At 44.5% G+C, this 24,090-nt stretch overlaps 1 protein-coding gene across 2 annotated transcripts in view; it reads right to left on the bottom strand.

Moving 5' to 3' along the window:
* Positions 1–24,090, bottom strand: part of trak1a (trafficking protein, kinesin binding 1a) — a 201,939-nt gene that overhangs the window by 87,731 nt on the left and 90,118 nt on the right. For both annotated transcript variants that reach the window (XM_048550826.2, XM_048550817.2), the window contains one exon: positions 11,027–11,221. In XM_048550826.2, coding sequence (XP_048406783.2) covers positions 11,027–11,221 — 195 coding nt within the window. The remainder of the gene's footprint in view (positions 1–11,026; positions 11,222–24,090) is intronic.

Below are 24,090 nucleotides of genomic sequence, written 5' to 3'. Positions count from 1 at the left end.
TCTGGGTTGATTGATTTTACGGGTTTACTTTTGCAGTTGGTTATTGGCTGGATAGTCACTGAACGTATTCTGGTGAGGCCACTGTGGTTCTTTTAAACACAAGAACACTTCTTTATTACAATAGTTTTGTGGGGTTTATTGTGCATGACAATTTGAAAGATTAGTAAAGTCTCAATGGTCCTACCTGACCATAGGGCTATTCTCTCAGTAGAGTGTTGACTGATGGTAATTTAACCCATGGGTCACCATGCCTCAAGTGAGGGGACAGCTTGGGAAAGTGGGACTTTCATGGTAACCTGAGCCAGCATGGGAGTCAAATCTACACTGTTGGTGTCACTCTTCATTGCAAATCAGTTATCTAGCCAAGTGAGCTAACCGATGATAGAAGCCTGGAACAGTAGACTGGCAAGAACTACATAATTTGCCCTTATGTACTATCAGAATCCACACTTCGTCAGGGTTGATTGTTTGTGCAATCATTTGAGAAATGCACCAAAAACTTTGAAATATTTAGAGCAGCATGAGCAGGAACTTCAGCTTTTCAAAAGGATAATTATATATATTTAACAGCAAAATATACGGTAATATGATACAGAACACAAAACTCTGGACCTTGCTATATTCCATTATGTATTTGTACCTCATGCTACTTAAACTAATTAGAAATTGCTGACAAAACTGTTAAGGCTGCAAGAATGCATATCTTGTGTGTGGAGCCTGATATCTCGTGCAAAATTGATTTAACTTCTCCGGAGTTCAGAAGATGAGAGGTAATCTTGATGAAACATAAGCATTTTAGAAGGTGACTGGCTGTATAGTGAGTCGCTTGTTCCCTGGTTGGACAGCCTAAAAGTCTGGGTCACTGGTTAAAATAATGGGATTGACCATTTAGGAGCGTGACAAGTTTAGAGCCACTGAAATTTTCTGGCAGTTGAATGAGGCAAGTCCAAAGGATGTAGAGGAACAGAAGTAGGCTATTCAGCCCATAGAGTCTGCACCACCATTCAGATCATGGCTGATTCGAGAAACTTCAGTTCCACTTGCCTACCCTTTACCCCATAACCCTCGATTCTCTTACTGATTAGAGATCAATTTCAGCCTTGAATATACACAAATGATCTAGCCTTGACAAAAAGTAAAAAATTTTGTAGATTCACTATCCTCTGAAATAAGAAATTTCTCCTCATTTCTGTTTTAAACGTGCAACCCCTTATTCTGAGATTATGCCTTCTGGTTCTAGACTCTCCCGCAAGGGGAACAATCCTTTCTGACCTGTTAATCCTTCAAGAATCGTCACCTCTCCTTCTATTCCAAAAAGTATTTTCCAACCTACTCATCCTCAGCCCATAAGATAGCCCCTCCATGCCAGGTGTCTGCCTAATGCACCCTCCTTTGGATTGCCTCCAACCTCAGTTTTCCTTCGATAGAAAGGCCCAAAACTACTCATGGCATTTGTGGTCTGACCAGTGCCTTGAATATTTTTAGCAAAACCTCCCTACTTTTACACTCCCTTCCCTTTGAAATAAAAGGCTAACATTCCATTTGCCTCTCCATTAGCTGCTGAAACTTGGGCGCTACCTTTGTAATTTATGGACAAGGATCCCAAAATCCTTCCGTTCTGCAGCTTTCTGCAGTCTTTCTCTGTTTAAATAATATCCAGCTCCTCTATTCACCCTGCCAAAGTGCATATTTGCATGTTTCCTCAGGTTAAAATATTCAAGACTGAGATTGATAGATTTTTGAACATCTAAAGCATTAAGATGGGAAAGTAAAGTATAGGTGGATCAGCTATCAATTTATTGAAATGGAGATGATGTGGTCTACTCCTCCTACTTTGTGTTCATTTTCATAAATGAATTTGCAAGTGAGAGAATGAGACCGCAAGGCACTGTACAATATCTTGGGCAGGAGTAGAAATATTGACCCTAATTAACAGATGTGTGTCTTGGGAGCATACAGCCCGAGGATCCAATTTAATGTGCTTTATACGGTTGATAATTTGGATATATCTTCAACTGTAGCTTCAGTAGGTGCAATTTTCTAGTGAAAACTGATTTCTGCCCCTTGACAGTCATACAATAACTAGGGCACCTACCTCATAAATATCACTTAAACATTATGGTGCACATTGCAAATTGATGGAAAAACCCATTTAACCCACAAAAGGCTTAAAAAAACAAAGCTTTCAGGTGAGCTACAATCCACCGAAAGTTTAAACGATTGAGAGATACAACCATTGAATTAAATACAACTAGGACACACTTCAACTATTCCTCCTGTTTTACTACACCCATCCTAAACTTGGCTTTGTGTTGTTCATTTTAAGCTCGTGAGAAACATGGCCTCAGCTGCTGAGTAGCCATACAAAGTTCAGCAAAGGATAAGTGCCCAGTTTAAAAGGCTTTTTCTGAGGAAGGGTCTAGGCCCGAAATGTCAGCTTTTGTGCTCCTAAGATGCTGCAACATGTGCAAACAGTTTGATTAAAATAACTAAACATGGATATTTGAGTCAACATTACAGAGGTAACATTAAACAAATTTTCAAGACACGTTTTTCGGTAGGTAATGTCTTCATGGTGGAGACATTTATAACCTTAAACACGCATTCTCAAACTTCCGGCACACAGTAAAATACGCAGTTTAAGTTAAAATCATCTGATACTTGCAAAAGTTATTTGGTGTAATATGATCTTAGTTTTCCAATTTATCTGGAATAAACTGGGAACTTGACAACTGGATTACTGTAAAATATTTTTGAATAGGTCTTGGTAACCCATTAAGTGGTAAGGATTATTTTCCTCCAATAAGTTACAAATGAAATTCTTGAAAAGACTCCCACGTACTACCAGCGGACAAACAAAACACACCCATTCCCAATTGCAATAATTTGCTTTTAACTAAACAAGCAAAGTAATCATTCACCTTCATTAAAATTAATGATTAAAATCAGCAAGCACACTTGTGAGAATTTAAAAAGTTGAAGGCAGTGTTTCCAGGGTACAACACTTCTAAAGACTTACCAAAATAATTATCTATAAAAGTGTAGAAAAATCACCTGGGGGTACAATTGCAATGAACAATATACCGGTACATTGTCTTATAGCACACCTCCAGATCCATTCACACTGAAATTTTATATAGGTTTGTGACAAATTCCTCATAATCCCTCAGGGCCATGCAGCCAGTAAAACTTTAACAGCTCCATCGGGGAATCCCTTTCAAAAAAAAAAATGGGTACAAAGCTTTGCACGTAAAATTTTTAAATTGTTTAATGTTCCCAACCCATTCAAGGAAATAAAAACGCTGGAATGTTCAATAAACAAAGTGGTCACACCATAAATGAACCATATATAACTCTAAACAAACATTGGGCAAACTGGTTTGTATTTTCAGGTACTTTTTCAGCATTAAGCCTTCTGCTTGAAAACAATTAACATTTGATTACCTGATAAAGTGATCCTACTGGACCATATGGTACGTTTCTGGCTTCCAACATTTTATGATTTTCTGACATTTACTATTGTAACTTGTTTATGCAAAATATTTGACATGAGGTAACTGGCAAATAAAAATATCTCAGAGCTAAATGAAGTCCCTTAAAGGTTCATAAGGGGTAGAGTCACCACATTCCTCCCGGACCATAGGGCTAACCCTCTCAGAGATGATGTGGAGGTGCTGGTGTTGGACTGGCGTGGACAAAGTCAGAAGTTACATGACACCAGGTTATAGTCTCAGGTTTATTTGAAATCACAAGATTTGAGAGTGCTGCGCCTTCGTCAGCTGAAGTGAAACATTCAAAAGCTTGTGATTTCAAATAAACCTGTTGGGCTATAACCTGGTGTCATGTGACTTCTGACTCATTAGAAAAAGACAGCTAGTGGTGGTTTAACCTCAAGATCATATTGAGGGGGACAGTCCTTTATGGTAAACTCAGCTGGTGCAGAAATTGAACCCACAACATTGACATCGCTCTACATCACAACTCAGCCATCTAGCAAACTGAGCTAACTGATACCTCCTTAAAAGGGTACATAGCATGTCATTAAAAAAAAATCTGTTCGTAAAGTGTGAGCAGAGATAATGGGAACTGCAGATGCCGGAGAATCCGAGATAACAAAGTGTGAAGCTGAATGAACACAGCAGGCCAAGCAGCATCTCAGGAGCACAAAAGGTGAAGTTTCGGGCCTAGGCCCTTCATCAGAGAGGGGGACGGGGAGAGGATTCTGAAATAAATAGGGAGGGGGGGGGGGAGGCAGACCGAAGATGGATAGAAGTTGCAGGATGACTAACCTGAAGAAGTTACCCTCCTCCCTCTGGACCAACCTTGGGGGATCTCTCTCCCATTGCAACTTCTCCTCTATCCATCTTCAGTCCGCATTCTCCCCTCTCCCTATTTATTTCAGAACCCTCTCCCCATCCCCCTCTCTGAAGGAGGGTCTCGGCCCAAAACTGCACCTTTTGTGCTTCTAAGATGCTGCTTGGCCTGCTGTGTTCATCCAGCTTCACACTTGGTTATCTTTGTTGGTAAAGTGTCCTTGCTCAGGAACATGAAGTAGTTCTACATTCTAGGACAAGAAGGCATGGTCTCAAAATAGAGGGGATGCCAATTTAATGAGTGAAGACTCTTTGGAACTGCTTGCCACAGAGAGCTGTGGGGGAACAGTCCTTGTGTATATTTAAAGCTGAGATAGATAGATTCTGGATCAGTAGGAGAATCAAAAGTTATAGGGAAACGACAGGAAAGTGGATGTAAGGAATGTCAGATCAGCCATGATCTGTTGAATGGAGTAGCTGGTTTGAGCTGCATAATGATGTACTCCTGTGCCTATTTATTGTGGTCTTAACATAAAGACTATTAAAATTCAGGCTTTCAGTAATGTTCTTTTCTCCCAGGTGAAAAAGTTGGAAAGAGCTTCCACCTACACTCTCACTTTCCCACAATCCAAAGATACACGTTAAGTAGATTAGTAGTGGTAAATATGAGGTTTTGGGAATGAGATCAGGGCTAGGTCTGGGCGGGATGATCTTCAGAGGGTCAGCGTGGACTTGATAGGCCAAATTGCCACTTTCACCACTGTAGGGATTCTATGACTACAAAAACCAAATGGAAGCCTATGGTTGCCAACACCCTTTTATAGTGCAGTACCTCCAGAGAGTGTGTGTACAGCACAGCAATTGTTACTGAAATATTAATTCAGAGACTTACGCTAATGGATCAGAAACAGAAGTGTCAATCTTAGCGGGGCAACTAGGGATTTTAAAAATAAGTAATTAAACAAAATGTAAAATAAAAAGCTGTAATCGATAATAGTACCCATAAAACCACTGGACTTTTGTCAAACCCATCATGGTTAATTTACCACCTTTTGGCTGGAAATCTGCCATCTTACTTGGTCGGGTCTATAATTATTATAGCACTGTGGTTGACTTTTAAATGGCCCCTAAAGTGGCCTGGCAAGCCGTTTAGTTGTATTCAAGGAACTTCATCACCTTTTCCAAAGGTAACTAGCAATGAATAATAAAGGCCTGCCTTGTCAAATTCCACATCCTGTCAATAATTAGAGCAAAAACCAAACTTGCAATGAGCTTATCTACAGTGACCCCCCATTATGTCACTGTTTTGTTTAAGAGAAAAAAAGTTTAAAGTCAATGGACAACGAATTGTAAATTTTAATTAATTATTAAACTCATGTCATTTGCAGAAATACACAAACATGAGTGCACATTTAATTTTGAATTAAATATCAACTGGCTGGTGCGTGCATATGAGAATTGCATGTTTAGTACATTACAAGTCCTTTGCCAGGAAAAGTTTATTCAAATGCATGCAGTAAAATGCTGAATTTGGTTGATTTTCACAAATTTACACATCACAAGTTTGCATCTTAATAACTGGAGAGGTACATCGCACACATGCATTCACAAATCTTCTGACAGAAAACTTCCATCATTCTTGCTACATGCTGCTTCCTCCAAGCAAGAAGATAATTCACCACTATGATCTCAAACTCCCATCTTATCCTCTTCAATCCCTTCCTTGAATCCATGACTATCTGAGTGCCAAACTGCGTCAGACACCAAGTTATGTAATGGGCAACGAATGCCAGCCTAGCCAGCAATGCTCTTGTAGTGACTGGAATGTAGGCCAGGTGGATCCCTGGCAATAGATTCCTTGACTGGGGCTGTTAGCCTGGGCCAATCAGGGAGCCCTGGCTGACAGATATAAACAGAAGATTCAGAGACTCTCTTTGTTCCAGGGATGGGCTTTGAGCTGGCTGGTCAGAATCCACGTGCTGTGCACATGTAAATAAAAGGATGGCTAGGTGACAGGAAAGCGGCCTCTGCGCAGTTATTTCAGCCCTCACCCTGTAAAATGAATAAAAAACAAAGTGCTGAAGAAGTCACCATTAACTTGGCTCACAATGGCAACACGGTGGCTCAGTGGTCAGCACTGCTGCCTCTCAGCACCAGGGACCCAGGTTCAATTCCACCCTCGGGCAACTGTCAGTGTGGAGTTTGCACACTCTCCCAGTGTCTGCCATGTCCTCCGGTTTCCTCCCACAGTCCAAAGATGAGCAGGGTAGGCGGATTAGCCATGCTAAATTGCCTGTGGTGTCCATGGATGTTTAGGTTAGGTGGGTTGGACTTCGGAAATGAATCAGGGTGGAACGCTCTTCAGAAGGGTGGTGTGGACTTGTTGAGCCGAATGGCCTGTTTCCACATTGCATGGATTCTATGAACTTGCTTTCACCCCAGTACAGGCAGCCAATCCTGCTGAGTATTTTCCTTAGAAAAAAGGGGATGAGTAGGAGTTGGCCATTCAAACCTGCTCCACCATTCAGTATGATCATAACTGGTCATCCTACCGAGTACCCGGTTCCCACTTTCATCCCATTCCCTTTGCTCCCTTTTCGATCCCTAACAATCTCTAATTCCTTCTTGAAAACAATGTGTTTGCCTCAACTACTTTCTGTGATAGAGAATTTCACAGGGTCCCCACTCTCTAGGTGAAGGTATTTCTCCACCTCCTCATTTTCTCTTTTTATTTCAAGTTTCCAGCACCTGCAATATTTTTAAATTTGTAGATCAGCAATATTTTGATCCAGTTGAACATACAGATTCCATCCTGCCAAAAGCTGATATTTGTGCTTCCAATTCAGTTTCCTTCACACACTGATTGGAATCATGGAAAAATAAAATTGAAAAGGCATAGAAAGGAGCCAATTGACCATTTATGCACACAGTCTCTTCACAAAATATCCAGTTAGTCCCAATCCTCTGTCCTTACTGCACAGCCAGATAATGCTTTATGCAAAGATCTGTAAGTTATTACACTTATCAGTCTGCTTCCATCTTTTCAGATAATGTATTTCACATCGTAAATTCGTAAAATAGTTCTCATCTCCAATCTGGTCCTTTGGCATGTGGACAGTTCACAGACAATGCATTGGAGTAATCAGCTATCTCAAAACCCATTAAACTGGAGCAAAAGTCATCTCCAATCCTGATGGACTCTCAGAGGAGGAGCATCTACCTTGTGGAAAAGAAAAACAACCATCCAATGATATCTGCCAATTCCATACTCTCACTGACTGTCTCTTTAATCCCAAGAGCATCAAATTTTACAACAAACCTATTTTACTATGCACTTTGCAGATCCACCGACACATCAATCTCACGGCCAACACCCTTTTCCATTACCAGAACTCAACCAAATTGTTCAAACACATTCTAACTTCAATTGGTCTTTTAACCCATAGATTTCAAAGACACATCAGATTTTCCTTTGAATTACTGTCTCAGTTTCCTTATCCTCAGCGTTAAGCTTACTGGCTCATGGTGGTCAGGATTCTGTCTCTCCTTCTTAAAGGAATGTTAGAGCTTTATTCCATATCCATGGAGGATTCAAAGATGGAGTTGGCATTTTTTAATCTTGCAGTTTGTCTTTCAAATAAATGTGTCCACATTCAGTGTTCTTCAACATCGCAGATCTTCAGGCAATTCTATTCACTCCACGTTATCAAGAAACCGCTAAATACTGCAAAGGCCAGGGGCCCTGACAACATTCCGGCAGTAGGACTGAAGATTTGTGCTCCAAGACTAGCTGCGCCTCTAGTCAAGCTCTTACAGTACAGTCACAACATTAGCATTATCAGACAACATAAAAATTGCCTTGGCATGTCCTGTACACAAAAAGCAGGACAAATACAGACCAGCCAATCACCACACCAGTCTACTCTCGATCAGTAAACTGACAGAAGGTGGTGTCAATGGTGCTATTAAGCAGCACCTACTCAGCAATAGCCTGCTCACTGATGCCAAGTTTGGGTTTCACCAGGTTTCAAAATCAGCTTCTGACCTCACATTAGTCTTGGTTAAAACATGGACAGAATGGCTGAATTCCAGGATGTCAAAGGCAGTAACTCTCAAGTCCATGTAGCATCAAGGAGCTCTAGCAAAACTGGAACAAGTGGGAATGAAGGGAAATTTTGTTTTTATTCACTTGCAGGGTGTGGGCATCACTGGCTGGGTCAGCACTTGTAGCTCATCGCTCAGTCCTAGTTGCCCTTGAGAAGGTGGTGACATGTTGCCACCTTGAACCACTGCTGTTATATGCAATAGAGTGACCCACAAAAGGTCTCTGGGGGTGAATTCCATGACCAGAGAATAATGGCAATATATTTCCAAGTCAGGATGGTCAGTGACTTGGAGGGGAAATTGCAGTTGGCCGTGTTCCCACCTATCTGCTGCCACTATCCTTCTAGATAGAAGTGGGCATGGGTTTGCAAGGTGCTGTCAAAGGATCTTTGGTGAATTTCTGCAGTGCATCTTGTAGATAGTACACACTGCTGCTACTAAGTGTCAGTGGTGGAGGAAGTTAATATGTGTGGATGTGGGGCTAATCAAGCGGGCTGCTTTGTCCTGGATGGTGTCAAGCTTCTTGAGTGCTTTGGACTCCAATCAGCCAGGCAAGTGGGGAGTATTCCATCACACTCCTGACTTGTGCCTTGTAGACGGTGGGTACACTGAGGATTCAGGAGGTGAGTTAATTGCCACAGTATTTCCAGCCTCTGACCTGCTCACATAGCCCCAGTGTATTATGTAATGAGTCTGGCTGAGTTTCTGGTCAATGGTAACTCCCAGAATGTGAATACTAAGTGATTCAGTGATGACATTGAATGTCAGGCGACAGTGATTAGATTGTCTCTCATTGGAGATGGTCCTTGCCTGATGCGAACGCTACTCACCACTTGTCAGCCCAAGCCTGGATATTGTTCCTCGAGTCATACAGCATGGAAACAGACCCTTTGGTCCAACTAGTCCCCACCATCCATGTTCCCAAACTAAACATGTGCGCGCATTTGGCCCGTACGTCTCCAAAGCGTGTCTGTTAATGTACTTAACCAAATGTCTTTTTAAAATGTTGTAACTGTACCTCCATCACCATTTCCTCTGGCAGTTCATCCCATACATGAACCACCGTGTTAAAAACAAAGTTGTCCGAGAACTTTTTAAAAACTCTCCTCCCACTTGGTAAGTATGCCCCCTACTTTTGAACTCCTCCACCCTAGGGAATAGACTATGGCTATTTACCTTATCTAAACCCTATGTGCTTTTTTACAAAAGCTCTATAAAATGACACCGCTCAACCTCCTACACTCCAGCGAAAAAGTCCCAGCCTATTTTTATAGCTCAAACCCTCAGTTCTCAGCAACATCCTGGTAAATTTCTTAACCCTCTCCAATTTAATAACATCCTTCCTATAGAAGGGTGACCAGAACTGCACACAGCATTCCAGAAGAGGTTTCACCAACATCTTGTACAGTCTGGGCAAATGACGGCGAGCATGCTAAATGTCTTCTTAACTAGCCTGTCTACATGTGACACAAATTTCAAAAGAATTACACATCTAAACCCCACTGTCTCTGTTCTACAACACTACTCAAGGGCCTACCATGAATTATATAAATCCTGACCTTGTTCGTTTTACCAAAATGCAATACCTCATTTATCCAAATTAAACTGCATCTGTCCTCCTCAGCTCAATTGATCAAGATTTCATGGTAAAATTAGATGACCTTCTTCATTGTCCACTGTACCACCAATTTTGGTGACATCTACAAACTTACTAATTGTGGAACACCACTGGTCCAGGCCTCCAGTCCAAAAATCAACTCTCCACCACCACCCTGTCTCCTAATACAAAGCCAATTTTGCATTCACTTGGCAAGCTCTCCCTGAATTCCATGTGCACATCCTGCTGCATTTGAACATAGACTGCTTCAGTATCTGAGGACTCAAGAATGGTGCTGAACATTGTGCAATCATCAGTAAACGTCCCAACTTCTGTCCTTATTGTGGAGGGGAGGCAAAGCAACTGAAGATGGTCGAGCCTAGGACACTACCCTGAGGAACTCCTCCAGAGATGTTATGGATTTGAGATGACTGACCTCTAACAACAATCATTTTCCTATGTACTAGGTTTGACTTCAACCAGCAGAGAATTTGGTCCCCGATACGCCTTGATTCCAGTTTAGCTAGCACTCCTTGATACCACACTTGGTCAAATGCTATCTTTTTGTAGAGGGCTGTCCCTCTCACCTCACCTCTGGAATTCAGCTGTTTTTCCCTTGTTCAAACCAAGGCTATAAATGAAGTCAGGAGCTGATTAGCCCTGGTGGAACCCCAACTGGTTGCAGTTACATCTGGCACATAGGGAGATGGTTGAAGTTGTTGGAGGTCAGTCATCTCAGTTCCAGGGCTTCTCTGCAGGAAAGTGAATACTTAAGCAGTTTATTTTACCTCCATTGATGTCAAGTATTGATGAACATGCAGCTTAATAACATTCTTCATAATTCCTACTAATTCATAGCTATGGTATCCAATGACAAATAAATGGTCGACTGCCTACTCAGCTTGTAAATGCACGTTCAGCTATCATAGTTATTGCCAGGTCACCTTTTTTTGAAATTGCTTACTCACCTCTAACCACACAAATTTAACAATGTTATTGAGATTGTACTTACGCATGTATTTCAGTGTCTCTTCTATTTGTTCATGGGTGAGATCGAGATTAACATCTGGTGAAATGAGGGGGGTGTGAAGCCAGTCGTCGTGGTCATAACCATAAATTGTATCAGCTCTTAGCTTGTAATGAGGCAGTTGCTCTTCCAGTAGACTGATGATTTCAACTTCTGGAAGGTCAGTACTGTTGCACACATCTGGCAGGGAACAAATCAAGGCAATTGCATTAGAACCACAGATCAATTCTTCGCTACGCTGTTGCATTTATTTCATTGTAAATTCTGTGAAATGTCCCAAGGCAGTTCAAAGGAGTGTTGCCATGTCAGAGAGGGAGGGGGAGGAAAACAGACAGAGCACGCAAGGGTGAGGAAGGGAAGGCAGGAAAGCAAGGGACAGAGGAAGACAGTGCGAAGAGGGGGGAGAGGGGGGGAGAGGGGGGGAGAGGGGGGGAGAGGGGGGGAGAGGGGGGGAGAGGGGGGGAGAGGGGGGGAGAGGGGGGGAGAGGGGGGGGGAGAGAGGGGGGAGAGAGGGGGGAGAGAGGGGGGAGAGAGGGGGGAGAGAGGGGGGAGAGAGGGGGGGAGAGAGGGGGGGAGAGAGGGGGGGAGAGAGGGGGGGAGAGAGGGGGGGAGAGAGGGGGGGAGAGAGGGGGGGAGAGAGGGGGGGAGAGAGGGGGGGAGAGGGGGGGGGAGAGGGGGGGGGAGAGGGGGGGGGAGAGGGGGGGAGAGGGGGGGAGAGGGGGGGAGAGGGGGGGAGAGGGGGGGAGAGGGGGGGAGGGGGGGGAGAGGGGGGGAGGGGGGGGAGGGGGGGGGAGGGGGGGGAGGGGGGGGAGGGAGGGGGGGGAGGGGGGGGAGAGACAGAGGGAGAGACAGAGGGAGAGACGAGGAGTAAGAGCATGTGAACACACATTCACATGCTAAGGGGAGAAAGGCAGCCAGATTGAAAAAAAAGAGAAAACGAGAAAGAGGCACTTAGGGAGACTATTTCAAAAATTCAGGCCCAGGCAGCTCACGGTTGGTCCTCCTAAAGTGGAACAATTTAAAATGGTGGATATGCAAAAGGCCAGAGATTGGAGGAGTACAAAGATCTAAGGGTTATAGTACAGGAGGACGCTACAGTCAGAAAATTGCAAGTGGGTGCAGTTTACCTCTGTCTTTCAGTTAGCAATGATACATACTAAGCGCGGCAGCTAATTCCACAGAGGCAGTCGTGGACCAAATTACCAGAATGATCCAAACAACAGACCAAATAGTGAAGGTGTCATCCAAGCACCAGAGCACTCTCTTCTGGTCTTCGTCTTAGTTAGAAAAGCAGAAATGCCTTTAATTCAGAACATTTAAGTTCAAACAAATTCCAAAAGGGTAAATTTTCTGATTCAAATTCAAAAATTGATTTGTTTTGCATGGTCAAATTCAGTCAGATCAGATGCAAGACAAAGAAGAGAGGTCAAAGATGATCACTGAAGTGGTGAATGTGTTTAAAAACCTATTATGCAAAAGCTCAGTGTCAGGCACCCAGTTCTACTTTGATTTGGAAACATAGCAATGGGAAGAGGCCATTTAGCCCACCAAACATGGCCCATCATTCCATTTGACTGTGTCTTCAGTATTAACGTAGCAAAAGATATCTTGTGTAAGATTTTTGTCCTGCTCTCAACAGGACAATTAGCAAGAATTACCCGCTCTTTGCACATAGAAAGAACAAATCCAAGCACTGTACACACAGTGACCAGAGTCAGCTAGTCTGATTTAAATCAAGATGAAAAGCTTCGACAAAACACATCTTTCCTCCATAAACATTCAAGCTCTACCAAACAGCTCACAGATCATATCAGGTCTGTGAACATACTGTCTTGCTCTGTGTCCATTCAGCTTTCAATAGAAACAATCTACTGATCATGGATTTAAAATTAACAATTCAGCATCAACACCCATTTTGAGAGTTACAAACCTGTACTATTCTTTCCAAATTAAAAGTGTAGCTAATTTCATGACCAATGGTTGTGTTTCAGATCTGTCAACTATATCCTTAAATCTTCAATTCCTGAACCAATGGAAGATCATCTGCCTTATGCTTTCTTCAACCTTTTAGTCTTCCAGATTCCAGGAAATACAGCCGATTTGTGAAATCTTATCCAGAGTCTGGGTTGAGACATGAAAGGTTCAGCAATATTTAATTGCTGAGCCAGCCAACACGATCTCTTTCAGCAATTCAGTTGGGTTTCTAGACAGACAGACAGGTTTGCTCATCAGACCCAACACACTGACTTTGAGAGACTTGAGGGCAAGCTGGAGCTGCTACCAAGCACCTGGCAAAACCTTCCAGAGTCAGGTATAAACTACATTCGCTTATTTTAAAACAGTGCTGAACCATTGCACATTTTTTGTGACACGATTTAAAAAGATTCCAAACATGGGACACAATTTATATTTAAAAGCAAAATTATATTTCTTTGCCTTTTAATTGCAGCGATTGTGGTGTAGCTTTTCTTCTGCTAGTCACCATGCCAGCTTTGGCACAACCCCACCTTGTGGCCAGACATAAAACTGCAGACCTGACAGGGGAGGGGTTTTGCTGGTGAACTAGCACTTAAAAATCTCAATCTCTGCAGTGTGGAAGCAGGCCATTTGGCCCATTGAGTCCACAACACCCCATCTGAAGAGCATCCCACCCAGACTCACTAACCCCTCCTACTATATCCTCATAACCCTATATTTCCCGTGTCTAATCCCCCTAGCCTGCACATCCCTGGACACTACGAACAATTTAGCATGACCAGTCCACATTACCTGCACATCTTTGGGCTATGGGAGGAAACCATACAGACACAGGGAGAACATGCAAACTCCAAACACACAGTCGCCGGAGGGTGGAATCAAATCTGGGTCCCTGGCGCTGTGAGGCAGCACTACTGACCATTAAGCCTACGTGCCACCCGTTTATTGCTATTTCTAATTGCCCAGAGGCAGCTAGGAGTCAACCAGATTACTGTAGGTCTGGAGTCACATGTTGGCCAGATGAGGGAAGGACAGCATTTTCCTTCCCTGAAAGGATATTAGGTCACAGTGGTGCGTGCACTTTGTAGAAGACAGGTCATCAGCTCACTGCTGAAGCATCACTGAGCCATTCTTTGACAGTAACTCACCTTTGCATCTTTCAATTGGGAGCAGAGCAGAAGAGACAAGTCTCCCAAGTTTCTACCTCAGCCAGAATAGGAGTCCCACCATTGTTATTATTCCGAACCACATGCCAATTTAGCCAACTAAGATAACTAGCACAAAAAAAAGAACTGCAGGTACTATAAATCAGGAACAAAAAAACCAAAAAAGCATCTGTGAAAGAAAAACAGTTAACGTTTCGGGTCTAGTGATCCTTCCTCAGATCTAGAAGGGTCGCCAGACCCAAAACATGAACTTTCTTTCCTTCGCAGATCCTGCCAGACCTGCCGAGATAACTAGCGCCCCTGATCTCCTCCAAAAGTTGCACCAGGCATCCAAAACAAATTGGTTGAGAATTTCTTTCCCATCGTCATTCCCTGGCTGCAGATGGTGAGCAATTCTTTTGAGATCGTCAAGTCTCACTGTTCAAATGACCACCGCAGTCATTTGTAAGAAATACCACAAAACCCTCTTAATATTTCATTCTGGCTCTGTCTCCCTCCTTCCTGACCAAGTTGCTTGGAATCATAGATTTGTTACAGTACAGGAGGCTACGGTTTGGCCTATTCTACTAACCAGTGCCAATTTCTTGCCTTTTCCCCCCATATCCCTGCATACTATTTCTGTCCAAATAATTAGCCAATGCCCTTGAATGTCTTTACTGAACCTTTTTCCACCACACTTCCAGAACATTCCAGTTCCTGACTAGGCACTGTGTGAAAAGGTTTTTGCTCACATCACCCTTGCTTTGTTGGCTCAGCACTTTCTATGTCCTCTCATTCTTGTTTCTTTACATTTTCTTTAACATTCAAAACATAGAAGCACAAGTAGGCCATTCAGCCCATTGATACTGTTCTGCTCTTCAATTAGATCATCTGCATCCAAATCACTTTCCTGCACTCTATACCCATATTCCTAGGCATTATTACATTGGAGGATAGAAAAATCCATTGGGCACTATGCATATTTGGACCAAATGTGTTATAAAAATTACTGACACACCAATATTGATTGAATATCTAGAGCAACAACTGCTACAAAAATCATAAAAGCATAACATAGGAGCAGAATGAGGCCATTTTGGTCCAGTTCTGCTCCATGATTTGATCACAGCTGATGTGTTTCTCAACCCCCATTTTCCTGCATTCGCTCCATAACCCTTAACCCCCTGACCAATCAAGAACTTATCTATCTTCTGCTTTAAATACACTCAACAACTTGGCCTCCACAGCCCTACGTGGCAATAAGTTCCACAGATTCACCACCTTTTGGCTGAAGAATTTCCTCCTCAGCCCAGTTCTAAAGGGGTATGCCTTCACTCTGAGGCTGCACCCTCAGGTCCTAGCCCCTCCAACTCATGGAAACATCTTCTCCATGTCCACTTTACCCAGGCCTCAGTACTCTCTAAGTTTCAATGAGATACACCCTCATCCTTCTAAACTTCACTGAGTCCTCAACTGCTCCTCACATGACATGCCCTTCATCCCAAGGATCATTCTTGTGATGATCAAAGCAATAAACATGCAGCGAGACATCTCACACCAATTCCAAATCCACTCAAATTGGTTTCTCCTTGATAACAGGATGTCATCCACTTAGGGTCACAGGTTTCTGCGATTGATCTTCAGATGACTTCACAGCTTTATTCCCAACCTGAAGATCTTTTGGTGTGTGGGGCTGGATATCCCATGAGTTGGCAGGATCCAGAAAACAGGAATGGCTTCCTTTAACTTTCCCTGCCACATCTTTGTATGATGCAAATTGATGGACATACTATCACCATTTTGAATAATCCATAGCAAGCCCCTCCCAGCAATTAACATTAATGAGGCTACGCTTCAAGGACAGTTTCAGTGCATCTTTGTAGAGCTGTCCTGGTCGTCCCTGGAACAAGGCCACTTGAGAATTCAGCAACCAGAGACTGGTGGGGCAGATGTTTTCTTTCCCCTCCCTCAAATATCCGTTAGAAAAGATGCCCAACTGTTTTGCCTTTGTGCAAAAAAAAAATGCATTTGCATCTGCCTTTTTGTTAACTCACTAGGAAAATGTTGAATCTTGGCTGTGAGAGCCCACACAGAACGAGAGTTATCAAGGCACCGAAGCGGAATTATTTATTCAGGACTTCTACTGCAGACAACACAACAATGGATTCCACAGCACCATTGGTTGAACCTCAACAATGACCAACAATGATTAAAATGGGAAAACGCATGGTCAATTTCCTAAAATTAAGAAAAAAAAAGAGTGAATAAACTTTGGGGTATAATTCTGATTGCAAGCCACACAATCAAGGCTGATGCTGTTCACAAATAAGTGCACCGAAACAAAGGATTAAAAAGCGAGAGAAAATTAAACAAAGAACATGGAACAAAATCAGTCCTTTCTGTGACCAAACATGCTTAAAGTGCAGATTTTTCCACCAGAATTTATCAAACGCAATATCCCTGCTGCGGAGGACTCTCACAACCAAACACATGTATTGAGTTCAAACTAACAGAGTCTCAAATAGCGGAACACAGAGGTCTCCCCAATGATTTTACTGCAGAAAATGGGTTACTCACTCATGACTTTCCTTCCAAGTTTGGTCTCAACAATCCAGCAATTACATTTTAAAAGACATTGCTTCCAAATATCCTAATGAGAGATGGAATAGATGACACACTAAGACAGAGCATCTAACAGAGACTAACCAGTGTTCAGGATGCCCACAGTGGTTATCATGTGAGATGTTAATTCCCTGACAAAGCCTGGATTAAGTCATGACAATGACCAGGCAAACTGCTGATGTTTATTTTTTTAAACCCTGCACTTTTCAAATTGTACGCAGCAACCTTAATCCAGGATTCCTTCGAACAAATGATTCATTACTGATAATGGAAAGGTCCATAGATAAATGGCACTCATTCGTGATAAATAAAATGTAGGGCACTCACACATGTTTTACCCCCTCCCATACAGTGTGCAGCTCTTAGGGCCTGAAATTATCTCTGTATTGGGAAAACTGAAGCAATCCAGCTTAAAATGGAGCTCTGTAACACGCAGGTTTTCGGAGCTGCGAGTCCCTCTTGATATCCAATTCTGCTGCCACATCGCACGGACAGAGAGCTCGTGATGGCCACACGGCCAACAAGAGCCATTCCTTTTCCCCAAGTCAAAAGCGTTAGGCCACCAACACGTGCAGGGAAATACCCGATACTTGCTTCAGCTTTCTCTTGTGACATGGGCCGGTGCAGAGATAGTCAGCTAACATGCTGGCTGCCTGCAGTAAAACCAATGGTGAATCATAGAATCCCCACAGTGTGGAAACAGGCCCCTCGGCCCAACAAGTCCACACCGACCCCCAGAGCACCCAGTTCCCCCTATAACTTACCTACTCTAGGCCTCTCTGAACACTACGGGCATTTAGCATGGCCAATCCACCTCGTCTGCACATCTTTGGACTGTGGGAGGAAACTGGTGTACCCAGGTGGGAAACCCATGCAGACACGGAGAATGTGAAACACACCACAAACAGTTGCTCAAGGGTAGAATCAAACCCAGGTCCCTGGCGCTGAAGTGGCGTGGAACAGTTGAAAGGAGTGTACTCATCTCAGATCATTGCCAGTCTTGGTCTGGAAACCTCTGGCTCCACTCTGGACTCCGGGCCCAGAGGTGTGTCTCTGGCTAGACTCAGGAACGTCCCTCCCACCATTTCAGAACCCCATCCCAAACAATACTGCAGAGACTTCAATATTCTTTTCAAACCCCCGATTGCAGAGGTGAATCTAGTCTTTTTTCTAATATTTGCCAAGTTAACTAAACAATGGTGCACAAGTCTGTGCTGAGCACGAGGGACCTTTCAACGACATGAGGTCATCGAAGGAATCCAGCTGGATCCTCTGGAGAACTATGAAGGGATGCGTTTTGGTGAGAAGAACGACAGAAAAATGAAATAAGTGGGGTGCAGGAACAAAGAGAACTGAGCGTTTATGTTCAGAGATCGCAGGTGTTAGGACAGCGGGGAGAATAGATAATAAAGCAGACAGACTCCTGGGCTTCATTAATCAGGAAGAAAATACATCAACAAAAACCTTTACAAGGTGCTTGTAGGATCTCAGCCTGAATACATACTGCAGTTCTGGATTCCATATTAAAAAGGAAAAACATTAACATCAGAGAGTGCTGAAAAGATTACAACAATTATTTTAGGGATGAGAAGCTTCACTTGAGGGTAGATTGAAGAACATGGGTCTGTTCTCCATGGAGAAAAGCTGGCTAAGGTGAGATCTGATAGACATTTTCAAATTCATGGAGGTCTGGATTAGTAGGAAGGAAGAAACTGCTCCCGCCCAATAAAAAAGACCAAAAACATTTAGCCAACTGAAATTGAGGTTATTAGCTCTGCTGCCTGTATATTAAACTTGCTGCAAATCCTGTGCCCATCATTCTGCCTTTGCTGACAATGGTTCCCAGGCAAACAATATTTCATTTTGAATGTTTGCACAAAGGATTTAGATTAGATTCCCTGCAGTGTGGAAGCAGGCCCTTCGGCCCAACAAGTCCACACTGCCCCTTGGAGCATCCCACCCAGACCCATCCCCCATAACCCACACACCCCTGAACACTGTGGGTAATTTAGCACGGCCAATCCAGCCACCCTGCACACCTTTGGACTGTGGGAGGAAACTGGAGCACCTGGAGGAAACCCACGCAGACACGGGGAGAATGTGCAAACTCCACACAGACAGTCACCAGAGGTTGGAATCGAACCCAGTTCCCTGGCGCTGTGAGGCTGCAGTGCTAACCACTGAGCCACCGTGCTATTGTTCTGAGGGCTAAAGTGTCCAAAGGGTATGGAGAGAAAGCGAAAACAGGGAATGGATTTGGATGATCAGATTATTGAACAGTTCTGCACTCAAAAGAGCTGAATGGCCAACACTTGCCCTTATTTTCTATGCTGCTAGGCCTGTGTTAAAACATTAACATGAAACATCCTGTATAACCAGTGCAAACTCAAAAATGAATCAAAAGATGATAACAAAGTAGTCAGTGTTGTACTCAAATCAACATCCAATGACAGCCCAGTCTAGTGTGAATGCCAAACGAGGACACATTAAACTCAGCTGCACGATGATCCAATTACCTGTGGACTCTCAATAAGCACAAAGAATAGATGTCCAGACAAGGTACTGTTCAAATGCTCAATGGGCATGACCTGTGTTACAGCACACTAACTCTCTGCCTGGCAGCAGAAGCCGGGAGCTGGTGCAAATAGGTAAGATTTCAGTTGAGGTGCAGGAGAGTTGATTATGGGAGATGAAGCATGTCAGGAGAATGTGGGGCTGAACAGGCTTTTCACTGCATTCAAACGAATGCATAGTCAAGATGCCACTGAGTGATGCATGATCTGATGTGGTGTACAGCAAGGGGAACCTGAAGATGAAGAATGGGTTGAATCGCCTTAAAATGATCTCTGGGTCAAGACAGGTGGCACCAAATCGTGGGAGAGGTTTTGAAACATTCATAAACCTGCTGGGATTGGACAGGCTCCAGCAAAATGTCCTACTTCTCCCAAGGAAGAACAAATGTAGAGGATAAAGATAATGGTCAACATTTGCAAGGCAGCTTAGAGGCACGTCTGGGGAGATGCCTCTAAAAGGTTCATTTGTAGACAAGGAGGAGAGTTCATAACAAACATGCAATCAAAGCCAGCGAGGAATATTTGAAATTTGAACTACTCACACTTGCACATGGATCAGAAAAATTATGACAACTTTGCATTCAAAAGGTGGGAGAAACAGGACCAGCAAAAAAAAAAGTTGCCGTTCTAAAATTGAACATGTACAGATATAATTTAATCACACACCCTTGCAGCAAGGAATGACTATTCATATTTGAAGATTGGCCAAACTCAACGCATTTAAAGAAGTCATCCAAAATATTTACCTGCCAGCACAGGAGGGTTGACTGACATAAGTGCAAGGAAGGCAGCAAACGCAAGACTTGGCAAAACTAAGAGTGAGCAATAAAGTAAAATGGTCCTGACTTTTCTCAGACTGCAGCAAACACCCTATTTCAAGCTGACATTCCTTCAGCTTCTTTTTGTAAACATGCAGTATTGCCCAACATTATTAACCGAAATACCTAACTAGCTGGTGTGCAGCTCACCAGCAACACACAGTGAAAGCCTTTACATTGCTCAACTGGACAACGTGTGCTTTTTTTAAAAAAGGAAAGAAAAATATAGATGTGTAACAATGTACTTCAGATGTTTTCATTAGAAGCACGCAGGTTTCATAAGGTTATATAAAACATAACTGTATTCATGTGGTGAGGGGTAGTTTGGGCTCTTGAGTTGTTGCGGGGGAGGGGGGGTGGTGAGGTGGCAGCAAGGGAGGAGATGGAAAGAGTAGGAAATGACAAAGTTCATAAGGCCAGTCAGGAGACCACACTGTTTCATGATAGCATGAATGAATTCGCTAACCAGGAGGAGTAAACACAGAGTCGAAAGATTCAGTTGTCAAAATGGTATTTCCTATTTATAAACCCACAATTATGGACCTGAATTGATCAATTTTCAATTATTCAGCTGGTCTGCACTTTTTAATCAATAAAAAGTATTATTGATACATTGTGTCAGTGATAATGGGAACTGCAGATGCTGGAGAATCCAAGATAATAAAGTGTGAAGGTGGATGAACACAGCGGGCCCAGCAGCATCTTATCTAAAGAATGGGAGGGGGAGTGGAAATGGTTCGCGACTGGGAGGTGCAGTTGTTTATTGCGAACCAAGCAGAGGTGTTCTGCACAGCGGTCCCCAAACCTCTGCTTGGTTTCCCCAATGTAGAGGATGCCACACCGAGTACAATGGATGCAGTATACCAAATTGGCAGATGTGCAAGTGAACCTCTGCTTAATATGGAATGTCATCTTGGGGCCTGGGATAGGGGTGAGGGGGGGGAGGTGTGGGGGCAAGTGTAGCATTTCCTATGGTTGCAGGGGAAGGTGCCGGGTGTGGTGGGGTTGGAGGGCAGTGTGGAGCGAACAAGGGAGTCACGGAGAGTGGTCTCTCCAGAAAGCAGACAAGGGTGGGGATGGAAAAATGTCTTGGGTGGTGAGGTCGGATTGTAGATGGCGGAAGTGTCGGAGGATGATGCGTTGTATCCGGAGGTTGGTAGGGTGGTGTGTGAGAACGAGGGGGATCCTCTTTTGGGCGGTTGTGGCGGGGACGGGGTGTGAGTTATGTGTTGCAGGAAATGCGGGAGATGCGGTCAAGGGCGTTCTCAACCACTGTGGGGGGGGGGGGGGGGGGGATGTTGCGGCCCTTGAAGAACTTGGACATCTGGGATGTGCGGGAGTGGAATGCCTCATCGTGGGAGCAGATGCGGCGGAGGCGGAGGAATTGGGAATAGGGGATGGAATTTTTGCAGGAGGGTGGGTGGGAGGAAGTGTATTCCAGGTAGCTGTGGGAGTCGGTGGGCTTGAAATGGACATCACTTACAAGCTGGTTGCCTGAGATGGAGACTGAGGGGTCCAGGAAGGTGAGGGATGTGCTGGAGATGGCCCAGGTCAACTGAAGGTTGGGGGGTGGAAGATGTTGGTGAAGTGGATGAACTGTTTGAGCTCCTCTGAGGAACAAGAGGCGGCGCCGATACAGTCATCAATGTACCGGAGGAAGAGGTGGGGTTTGGGGCCTGTGTAGGTGCGGAAGAGGGACTTCCTACAGACTAAGGGGGTGGCCATGGGCACCCCCATGGGCCCCAGCTATGCCTGCCTCTTTGTAGGTTACGTGGAACAATCCCTCTTCCGCACCTACACAGGCCCCAAACCCCACCTTTTCCTCCAGTACATTAATGACTGTATCGGCGCCGCCTCTTGCTCCCCAGAGGAGCTCGAACAGTTCATCCACTTCACCAACACCTTCCACCCCCAACCTTCAGTTGACCTGGGCCATCTCCAGCACATCCCTCACCTTCCTGGACCCCTCAGTCTCCATCTCAGGCAACCAGCTTGTAAGTGATGTCCATTTCAAGCCCACCGACTCCCACAGCTACCTGGAATACACCTCCTCCCACCCACCCTCCTGCAAAAATTCCATCCCCTATTCCCAATTCCTCCGCCTCCGCTCCACGATGAGGCATTCCACTCCCGCACATCCCAGACGTCCAAGTTCTTCAAGGACCGCAACTTTCCCCCCCAACAGTGATCGAGAACGCCCTTGACCGAGTCTCCTGTATTTCCCGCAACACATCCCTCACACCCCGCCCCCGCCACAACCGCCCAAAGAGGATCCCCTTGTTCTCACACACCACCCTACCAACCTCTGGATACAACGCATCATCCGACACTTCCGCCATCTACAATCCGACCCCACCACCCAAGACATTTTTCCATCGTCGCCCCTGTCTGCTTTCCGGAGAGTCCACTCTCTCCGTGACTCCCTTGTTCGTTCCACACTGCCCTCCAACCCCACCACACCCGGCACCTTCCCCTGCAACCGCAGGAAATGCTACACTTGCCCCCACACCTCCTCCCTCACCCCTATCCCAGGCCCCAAGATGACATTCCATATTAAGCAGAGGTTCACCTGCACATCTGCCAATGTGGTATACTGCATCCACTGTACCCGGTGTGGCTTCCTCTACATTGGGGAAACCAAGCGGAAGCTTGGGGACCGCTTTGCAGAACACCTCCGCTCAGTTCGCAACAAACAACTGCACCTCCCAGTCGCAAACCATTTCCACTCCCCCTCCCATTCTTTAGATGGCATGTCCATCGTGGGCCTCCTGCAGTGCCACAATGATGCCACCCAAAGGTTGCAGGAACAGCAAGTCATATTCCGCCTGGGAACCCTGCAGCCCAATGGTATCAATGTGGACTTCACCAGTTTCAAAATCTCCCCTTCCCCCACTGCATCCCTAAACCAGCCCAGTTCGTCCCCTCCCCCCCACTGCACCACACAACCAGCCCAGCTCTTCCCACCCACCCACTGCATCCCAAAACCAGTCCAACCTGTCTCTGCCTCCCTAACCGGTTCTTCCTCTCACCCATCCCTTCCTCCCACCCCAAGCCGCACCCCCAGCTACCTACTAACCTCATCCCACCTCCTTGACCTGTCCGTCTTCCCTGGACTGACCTATCCCCTCCCTACCTCCCCACCTACACCCTCTCCACCTATCTTCTTTACTCTCCATCTTCGGTCCGCCTCCCCCTCTCTCCCTATTTATTCCAGTTCCCTCCCCCCATCCCCCTCTCTGATGAAGGGTCTAGGCCCGAAACGTCAGCTTTTGTGCTCCTGAGATGCTGCTTGGCCTGCTGTGTTCATCCAGCCTCACATTTTATTATCTTGGAATCTCCAGCATCTGCAGTTCCCATTATCCCCAAGAATTAATGTTTCAGGTCTGGTCACCCTTTCTCAGAAAAATGGAATTGAGGCCAAGATGATATAAACTATGGAGTTTTGACAATGAGTTCTGCCTCTCCATAACCCTTCAACCTATCACTTACTAAAAATCTGTCTACCTCCTATTTAAATTTACTCAATGCCCACCCACTCTGGACAGTGAATTCCACTGACTCATGACCCTTTGAGAGAAATAAATCCTCAATCCTTGAAATCTGCTTCTCCATGTCAAACTCAGATCATAGAATCCCTACAGTGTGGAAACAGGCCATTCAGCCCAACAAATCCATACCACCTGTCCGAAGATCATCCCACCCAGACCCGTTCCCCTACTCCTGTATTTCCCATGTTTCACCCACCTAACCTGAAGTGTGACATTTTGTTCTAGATTGCTCCAACAGAAAACATCTGCTCTACATCTACATTTTTAATCCGCTTCAGCATCTTTTATACCTCAGTTAGCTCTCCTTGATGTCTTCTAAACACCAGAGTTTAGGCACAAACTGCTCAATTTTTTCTTACAAGACTA

Source organism: Stegostoma tigrinum, chromosome 2, assembly GCF_030684315.1.
Source record: "Stegostoma tigrinum isolate sSteTig4 chromosome 2, sSteTig4.hap1, whole genome shotgun sequence".
NCBI lineage: Eukaryota > Metazoa > Chordata > Chondrichthyes > Orectolobiformes > Stegostomatidae > Stegostoma > Stegostoma tigrinum.
Note: the sequence above shows the minus strand (reverse complement) of the source record. Positions and strands in the feature narration are given on the sequence as shown.